Below are 10000 nucleotides of genomic sequence, written 5' to 3' on the forward strand. Positions count from 1 at the left end.
GTAATTTAGTGTTTGTTTTTTTCGTAATTTAGTTTATTTTATTTAATTGTATTTAATTGTAGGTAGTTTAGTTAATGATTTTAATTATAGTGTAGTGTTAGGTGTAATTGTAACTTAGGTTAGGGTTTATTTTACAGGTATAATTGTATTTATTTTAGCTAGGTAGTTATTAAATAGTTAAACACTATTTAATAACTATTGTACCTAGTTAAAATAAATACAAAGTTGCCTGTAAAATAAATATAAATCCTAAAATAGCTACAATGTACAATGTAAGAATTTAAAGTGACAGTCTACACCACTGGTTTTCAAACCTGTCCTCAAGTCTCCCTAAACAGTCCAGGTTTTCTGGATTATCTTGGGTGAGAGCAGGTAAATAACCATGTTTACTAATCAGCTGATTGTTTCCCCTGTGCTCTAGTTCAGATATTCTCAAAATGTGACCTGCTAGGGAGGACTAAGGACAGATTTGAAAACCAGTGATCTACACCTTCATCATCTTAAAGTCTTACCTTAGATTAAAGGGACACTGAACCCAAATATTTTCTTTCGAGATTCAGATAGAGCACGACATTTTAAGCAACTTTCTAATTTACTCCTCTAATCAAATTTTCTTCATTCTCTTGGTATCTTTATTTGAAATGCAAGAATTTAAGTTTAGATGCCGGCCCATTTTTGGTGAACAACCTGGGTTGCTCTTGCTGATTGGTGGATAAATTCATCCCCCAATAAAAAAGTGCTGTTCAGAGTCTGAACCAAAAAAAAAAGCTTAGATGGATTCTTTTTCAAATAAAGATAGCAAGAAAACGAAGAAAAATTGATAATAGGAGTAAATTAGAAAGTTGCTTAAAATGACATGCTCTATCTGAATCACAAAAGAAATAATTTGGGTTCAGTGTCCCTTTAAGCTGCAAATAGCCTCCTGCACCCTTTCTATATCATGCAGCAGGAACAGTAAAAAAGTTATTTTAAAAGGACTATTGTTTATGGCGACACTGAAATGGCTACCAAGCTCCGCCCACTGAAGACATCACGGTCTGGGCTGCATCTATGCTTTCTGCTGAATAGCATTGACAGTCTGTTAAATCTAACTAGTGAGTCTTTTGTAACTAGTGAAGCCTTTAATGCAGCCCAAATAGTGATATTAATGGGCATAGTTTGCCAGCCATTTCAAAGTGGCCAGAAACAATATTCATTTTAAAATAACTTTTTTTTACTGTTCCTGCTGCATGATATAGAAAAGGTGCAAGAGGATATTTGCAGCTTAATCTAAGGTAAGGCTTTAAGATGAATAAGGTGTAGACTTAAAAGGGATACTAAACCCAATTTTTTACGGATTCAGATGGAGCATACAATTTTAAACAACTTTCTAATTTACTCTTATTAACTTCGTTTTCTTGCTATCTTTATTTAAAAAGCAGTATGTAAAGGAGTAAGACCCATTTTAGGTTTAGCACCCTAGATATGGTGACTACATTCAGCTTACCAATAAACAAGGGTAACCTAGGTTCTAAACAAAAAATGGGCCGGCGGCGGCTCCTAAGCTTTACATGCCTGCTTTTTAAATAAAGATAGCAAGAGAATGAAGAAAAATTGATAATAGAAGTAAATTAGAAAGTTGCTTAAAATTGCATGCTCTATCTGAATCACGAAAGAAAAAAAAAATTGGTTTCAGTGTCTCTAACTGTTCTTTGCAGCTCCCAAGTTCTAATTTAAGATCTTTGCAAAAGTTGAAGGGACATTAAAGCAGCCAACAGCTTTACCTAGCATGGGAGTGAGATACCTTGGGCGTGCTGCAATTAGACTTTGAGCTTGTGACGCGCAAGTTAAACTGCTGTGACAAAGAGGATGTCTTAGCTTACAAGGTAAGTATAATTTGAGCCTTCAAATTGGGTATATTGAAAAAAATATATACAAAAGGGTATCCTTATGTGCATAGTGCAGAATTATGTAGCATTTTGCATGTTTACTGTCTCTTTAAACAGAGTTTTAGGGTCACTACTGATAAAATGTAATAAACATTTCTCACTGTAATGGTCCTTCAACCTCAAAGTACAGGCAAGTCTCTTAATTTGCTTAAAGGGACAGCAACCCGGTTCCTTTAAAATGTAATACTACAGACTTTACATACTTACATTTCCTGTAAAGATAAGTGAATTTAATGGCATATATTTTCTAAAATAACCCCTCCCTTTTTTTGCTTACTTTACGCATCCCTCTCACTTGGCAGTGAGTGTTTTTGTTCCTCTCGAAGAGGCTGAAGGCGGGTGCTCATGCTGCCTTCTCTCAGCCTATGCTCAAGTGTCAGATCTGCAAGACCCTAAACTGTGCCGACTGATAGAACGCACCTTTTGATTGGCTGTAATGCTTTACTGCTGGAAAGCAGATAAAATCCATGGGAGGAACTAACTTGGTGCTGCATGTGCATTTTCTCCAGGACCTAAGTGCTTGGTGGCCCATAGCAGTCAGTCTAAACAGTGCAGAATATTTAAAATTCTAATGCAGGGGAACCTTTTATTTGTGCAGATTGCAGGTACATCTATCAAATCATTATACAGAGCAGCATGTATACTATTACTAATACTTACTAGTGAGTTACATTTGGGGCCCCCAAAAATTGCACCAGGGTCCTCTGTTGAGTTGGTCAGCTACTGAATAAATCGGCTGCCAAGTGCGAAGCACGACACATACAATTAGGGAGTGTACAGGGGGCTTGATTTTAGGAAATATTCAATGAAACAAATTATTTTTACAGGAAATTAAAGGGAAGTTTGTAAAGGTTTTTACAACTAAATTTTAAAGGGACTGGTTTTGTGTGCCTTTAAATAAAACATTTCATGAATCATGTTAACATAAAAGTTATTAAGAACTTTCCATGATGTGACATTTCTTGTAATAATTAACAGGTAAGATCAGCTCACACACCTTTTTATTCATTGCTTAACTTTGTTAAACAAAATCTCATTCTTATCACAAGTGCATTTCCTACTTACTCTTAATGCATCAGGTGACCGAGAGTAATCAACAATGTCACATTGGAATGAATATCCTGTAGCCCAGCCTGACATAAGGAACTGGAAAAGGGCAAGAAACATTGTTATGGACACAGGTACAATTACAAATGTTAAAACACTATAGCTAGAAATGTGCACTTGTTTTTATTGCTTAAAAAGGAACAATTAAAATTGCCAGATTATAAGTGCAGCACTAATTAACGTTCCAGCTCATGCGTTAAACTGTGCAAGAAGTAAGTTTTTTGCACGCGTCGGGTTGCGCTCGTATTTGCTCACACGATAACTTGACGAGCCCAAAAAGCCTAACAAAGTATACACAAATTAACTCCAGTCAGGCACTCTCCGGAGTGCCTGACTGGTGTGTGTGTGTATATATGTATATATATATATTGTGCGGCTGCTAGTCGCCGTTGTGAGTTGTTCATCTGTCTTGATGAAGGCTTCTATGTAAGCCGAAACGTCAACCTATCCTTATGACTTTCTAACGTTGTTGTTATAAACAATAAACTAACTTTGATGTATATAAATCCTGAGAGTGCCCTCCCTTTCCTAGCTCATATATATATATATATATATATATATACACACATATACATACATACAGTATTGCTTCAGACTTGAAAAAGGAAGACATTCTTCCAAAAGCTTGTTATCTTTTAAATGTATAGTTAGTCCAATAACAAAATATCATTGCTTAATGCAATACCCTTGTTATTTTGATTGATATATATAGTAAAAAGGAGCAGGCTTGCACTCACTGGTCTTAAATAACTGGTGCCTTTAATGTGACGTTTCGTATCCCCTTTCTCAGACAAAGTGGTAATGTGCATTGAAACAATTTATACACAATCCAATCAGTGAATATACTAAATCCCTCCCCCTTAATCAAGAAAAACCACCAAAGTGTTGCACTATCATGTGAAAATATTTAAAACACACTATATACATACTTGTGACATTATATACAAATACTGTACATGCAAATTTATGTAGATGTCCATGTGTGCACATGAACCGTCAATGCTTAAGGGAAAAAGTGCACAGATATACGTTATTTGAATTAGGAGAGCCAGCTATATGTCAACAAGTCTCAGAGCGGACTCATCCTATAGAGTGGCCATAAATACCTACTATAGGATGAGTAGCGGTTTGTCCGCTATGAGACTTGTTGACATATAGCGCATGCACCCTGGCAGCTGAAATTTGAAGTGAGAGTGCACTCCTGCAGTTTTTTTATCTTATGTATTCACTGTAATTCTTTGTGACACATTTCCGATGGGCAAAAGGTGTTTTTTTAGTATAATATCCCTTTAAACATAAACTTAGCTAAAATAACCACCAGGTCACTGCTGCAAACTTACTTCATAACACATATATAAGGAGAAGATAACCATAAATAAATTATAAAGTGCCATTATGTGCTTCAGGTCAAACGGTTTCCTATTCTCCATCATCTTGGGACCAAGGGAGGAGACAAAATAAATGTAAGCAGCAATGATGATAGTTTGTGGGATAGGAGAGGACATGAGGAGCCAGTCTTCCACCCTTGGATCTAGATAAGAAGAAGAAAATTAGAGTTTCAGCCAATGACAGTTCAATAAACAAAACAAAGTTGCTACACTTGGGCGCCCCAAGCATTGATCTCCTGAGCAAAACACGGGTGGTGATTGGTGGATGTGTGTGGCTACTGTTCCTTATTGGCTTGCAACAGTCAGTAACTCAAACATTACAAAGCAGACATGCTCTAAGTTCAGATGTGCATTAAAGTAACCCATGTTGTTTTAAGAGTTTTCTGTCTTATCAATAAAGAGTTACAGGTTATTCTCAAATAGGTATCACCAGCTGCAAAACGAGGTGTCTTCCTCTTAGATGAACACAAATCTGCATTTTATAATGGAGAGAGAAACCTCTGATAATAGAATGCTATGAAGTCTTCCTTTAACCGTTTCACAACGATTATCACCAATGTGCTCATCTTATTTTTGGTTAAAAAGGTGTTCCAGCATATTATTAAAATGCTCAAAATCAAGAGTGGGCAAACTACGGGCCAGGAGCCAGATCACGCTTTTTGTCTGTTTTTTTTTTTTTATGGCCCACCAACTAAAAATGTTTTTTTACATTTTTAAATGCTCGGAAATAAAATAAAGAACACATTAAAAAATTACTTCTCCATTATCTGGTTCAGCAAAGTAGAGTACTAGTTTGTTACCCATCTCTATCCTTAATGTAAAGGGCAAATTCTCTTCCATTTCATAAGGTATAACACAAAAATCTTTTAAGGGGTTTTCTGACTTTGTAACAAAGCTTGAGTTGTGCTACTGACCTTGGGCATGACTTTGCATTAGAATTCAGGCAAAAACAGAATAAGCATACATACATTCTAATCATTAACCTGTATTGTTATCCATAAATGAACTCAATTACTATACATAATACAGTTCAATCATATGAACCAAAAAACGTCTGTAGCTGGAAAAGAAAGTGTTGCACAGATAAAATACAAGAACGGCATTATATTCTGTAGTTTATAGGGGGGGGGAAATGAAATAAAAAAAAAAAATTAAAAAAGCTGCAATATAAGTTTCATTTATTTATTTTATGATTTATTCCTGTATTTTTTTTTCCAATAGGAGGTGCATACTGTAGAGCAGGGCTTTTCAAACCACGTGTCAGGGACTATTACTGGGTCACAACACCATATTTACTGGGTTGTGACTTATGTGTCTGTTGTAGGAAAGTGTATGGTATCTGTGTGTGCTCTATGGCAGAGTGTTTGGTATGTGTGTGCTATATGACTGTGTGTGTTATTACCTTTTAAAACACTTTAAAATTTTGACTACAATAAGGAATAAAAGTACACAATCATTTTAGTCAGGTTGCCAAAAATTGCAGCTATCTTGTTATATATTAATTCAGAAACATTCAGACCAAGCAAAAAAATAGGGTTGCAAAGTTCTATGGTATAATGATCTTAAGGTAAAACCCTGCTGTAGAGTGCACACTCCTCCAAATAAGGCAAGTGGTGTGGGTAGGGTTGGTGATTTGAGGGGGGAAAAAGTTTTTGTATTCATCCAATAGGCTAAATTATTGCATAGCAACAGAAACTTGTTGTATAATATATATCTTGAAGTGGTCCTAGGAATAAAAAAATTAAAAAAAAAGCAGCCCAGGAAAAATAAAAAAAAGTGCATCTCTTTATTGAGTACATAGAAATAATATATACAGTATGTATAATTTTGTACCAAATAGCAATAACAGACTCACAGCATCAGGAAATTCCCCTGTAACACCCATGTACCTTGATGCTAGATTGTGTGTCCTGCCGTCCTCTGACCCATTCTCTTTGCACCCTTTCCTTCCCTCCCACCTCCTCTATATCCTGCGCAATAATAGCCAAAGGAAAAACAAACTGTGAGGGGTACTAAAGAGCAAGGCTCGGTTAAGGCCTAGAATTAAGGAAATACATTTCAAAGAAGCAGAGTGAAGCGAATTGTAAAGTGCAAAGCATTTCTGCTTTCTACCACACACAGGAGACATTTACAGTGTGTGTAGGTGTGTGGGGGGGGGGGGAATCAGGCAGGGAAAGGACCATGCAGTAAATGAAGCAGAGTGACTTATTTACTGCTGATTTTTGTCACAAAGGATGATTTTACTGGGGAATGGTTGAGAACTGGACAAGGAAATGTGCAGAGGGCTTCATGTTTTTAGGCAGTGCCAATTAATGTAGCCTTCACTTGCACTGCTGCTTCGGTCACATGCAGGACATTTTACAGGGGGGCTAAAACTGTGTCCGTCCCTGGATTTTCTTGATATCTGGCAGGTATGACAGCTACCATCGTACAACACTGCAACAACTAACATATTAAAGGGACAGTCTACACCAGAATTTTTATTGTTTTAAAAGATAGATAATCCCTTTATTACCCATTTCCCAGTTTTACATAACCAACACAGTTATAATAATATACTTTTTACCTCTGTGATTATCTTGTATCTAAGCCTCTGCAAACTGCCCCTTTTTTCAGTTCTTTTGACAGACTTGCAGTCTAGCCAATCAGTGCCTGCTCCCAGATAACTTCTCGTGCATGAGCACAGTGTTATCTATATGAAATATGTGAACTAACACCCTCTAGTGGTAAAAAACTGTTAAAATGCAATGCGGTGGGCTTCAAGGTCTAAGAAATTAGCATATGAACCTCCTAGGTTAAGCTTTCAACTAAGAATACCAAGAGAACAAAGCAAAATTGGTGATAAAAGTAAATTGGAAAATTGTTTAAAATTACATGCTCTATCTGAATCATGAAAGTTTATTTTGGCCTAGACTGTCCCTTTAATAAAATTGTGCAATTAATAAATGTTCACCCACCCCCGGCGCTAAAACTTGTATGCAGTAGTCATGCAAAATGCTTACCCGGCTAATTCCCAAATATATTATTAAATATTATTACGCATTGGATGAAAAATATCCTACAGAGTGAAGGAAGTCTGAGGGCATTGTAAAGATGGGTAGGCTGGGGAATTTAGCTTTGTGGCTTATGGTTTGTTCCAGGGTTCAGCTGTGCCTAATTTTACTTTCTGAAACTAGGAAAGTAAAAGGAAAAAAAGTGTTTTTGTTTTTTTATAAGTGTACTGCATACATTGCAATACAATATACTTAAAATACTGAGCAAACTCTGGAAATAGAGGTTTAGCTTCCCCATGGGTGCATGCTAATAACCTGGCCTGCCATTAGTCTTAAAGGTATCACAGCAGCACAGTATTCCTTTACTGTGCTGTTGTCTTTGTGATACTTCTAACGTTGAGGGCATTGCAGTCTCCCTACAGCGTGCACAAGTACAGGTGTGCTGGACATTTCTCCGATTGTTTATTAGTCTTAAAGGCCAATTAGAATCTGTACTGCATTCCGCATAGACATCAGAAGCACTTATATAGCCATCACTAATGAATGTGTGACCTGTCTTTCTACAGTAAGAACTACAGAAGTCCAGACGCTGGAGTGCGCTCACAGTTGGACGTGCCACCCTCGGGATGCTTAAGCATATCCAGTGCTGACTTCTGTTACACATGCACTGACAGGTAAGTATTTTCTGTGCACTACCAACCAGCTCTCATGTATCAGATGAGTGCACATGGTGCAGATCAAATGATAATAAAAAAGGGTAAAGAACCATTGTAAAAGTATGCCGGGACTGCACAGGCCTTACATACAACTGATTTCCATATCTTTGTCACTCACCGGCATCTTTAATCCATTCATCATAAAGAAGTACTGCTCTCGATGTTAGATCCTTGAAGGCCATGCTCACTGGAACTTACTTGTTCTGTAAAACCGACAAACTGTTAATCTAATAAAATCATGATAAATGCGATTTGATAAAGAACCATTAAACTAAAAAAATGCAGACATATGAAAGAGCATAAAGCTAAACATGTTAAACTTGGCAAGACAAATTTTTCAACCTAGCCCCCTTACTTCCCTCCTGCATGGACCCACCTGTAGCAACATTCAGTGTGGCCTCCAGATATAGGTTGACCATTTTGCAGCTTTAAAAAGGGACACATATGAAAAATAACAGCCCTGAATGTATTTTTCATGTGTCCCTTTTAAAAGCAGCAATATGGTCACCCTATTCAGATACCATAAACGCTTCATCATAAATTAATACAGAATTTACAGCAGACCGATATCCAGTAAAAAATACATTTTAAAATAGACAATTTTACCGGCAATAAATTAAAAAACCCAATACCAAAAAAATAAATAAATTGAAAAGAAAAAAAAACACACACACACACAAAAAGGAAACTAAAATATCTCTTAGATTTACTACATTAAGGGGCCACTTACAGGATTTATGATTGGAGTGAGTGACCAATAGCAGAGCATTAGTTCACATATCCACCTCAATTATTTGAAACCCCTTATGGACCTTTTCATTATGTTTTTTTAAAGTAAATTACCATAAGACATATTTGAGTATTATTTACTTTGTGCAAACACACACATGCACCCACAGTGTTGAGGATTTATAATGTCAATAAAAACTTGAAATTATACCTGAATCGGTGTTGGGGAGACAGAGGGCAAATGCTCCTCTAGAATTTTGTTCTTTATATCCAAGGATAAGCACCCACAATGAGTGCTAAGAGTCACTTTTCATTTTTTAACTCATGTACAACAAGCAACTTTCTCCTACTGAAGGTTGACAGATATTTGTGTGGGGCATTTTATTTCTTTGCCCATAGAAACATTTCTGCAGACACCCATACAATTTGCTAAAAAAAAAAACTTTACTAAATAAAACTTCCATCTTCCATCCAGCATTTTGGTACAGTCTTATTGAAGATAAGTGTTTATATCTATGTATGGTACACGTTTATATGTATGTAATTTTATATATATATATATATATATATATATATATATATATATATATATATATATATATATATATATATATATATATATATATATATACATACACACACACACACACACGTACGTGTGTGTATGTCTATACATCTATACACATATATATATATATATATATATATATACACACACACACACGTACGTGTGTGTATGTCTATACATCTATACACATATATATATATACATATATATATATATATATATATACACACACACATATACATACACACAGTACCATAAATTTATAGCGGATAAGTATGGTAAGTGCTGCTAATTCTCTGCAGTAGCAAAATTTCTCTGTAAGATAAAATTAATGACAATTTCACATCACTAACAACTTTCGCACAAATGTTCTTTACTAAATATAAATCACTCATGGTCTGCGGTTACAGACGTAGTTTTCACATAACTAAATAAACTGCTTTTTTAAAACAAATATCTAGACATAATGTTGCACCAGCAAATGATATAAATTGGCACAGTAGCAGAAAGAGCATCACTTAAAGGGACATTGTAGTGCAAAAAACGTACATGCTCCAATTCGTTAGAGCAT

The 10000-nt window shown here is 35.8% G+C and overlaps 1 protein-coding gene across 7 annotated transcripts in view; it reads right to left on the reverse strand.

Moving 5' to 3' along the window:
* ELOVL7 (ELOVL fatty acid elongase 7) overlaps positions 1-10000 on the reverse strand; it is a 67626-nt gene that overhangs the window by 10121 nt on the left and 47505 nt on the right. For 4 of the 7 annotated variants that reach the window (XM_053701301.1, XM_053701303.1, XM_053701304.1 and 1 more), the window contains 3 exons: positions 8251-8335; positions 4376-4566; positions 2994-3074 (listed from right to left, as the gene is read on the reverse strand). In XM_053701301.1, coding sequence (XP_053557276.1) covers positions 2994-3074; positions 4376-4566; positions 8251-8314 — 336 coding nt within the window. In that variant the 5' untranslated portion in view covers positions 8315-8335. Of the gene's footprint in view, positions 1-2993; positions 3075-4375; positions 4567-8250; positions 8352-9072; positions 9370-9682; positions 9875-10000 lie in introns of those variants that run through there. The other 3 variants (XM_053701307.1, XM_053701308.1, XM_053701305.1) reach the window with 3 other exon arrangements.

Source organism: Bombina bombina, chromosome 2 (assembly GCF_027579735.1).
Source record: "Bombina bombina isolate aBomBom1 chromosome 2, aBomBom1.pri, whole genome shotgun sequence".
NCBI classification, from domain to species: domain Eukaryota; kingdom Metazoa; phylum Chordata; class Amphibia; order Anura; family Bombinatoridae; genus Bombina; species Bombina bombina.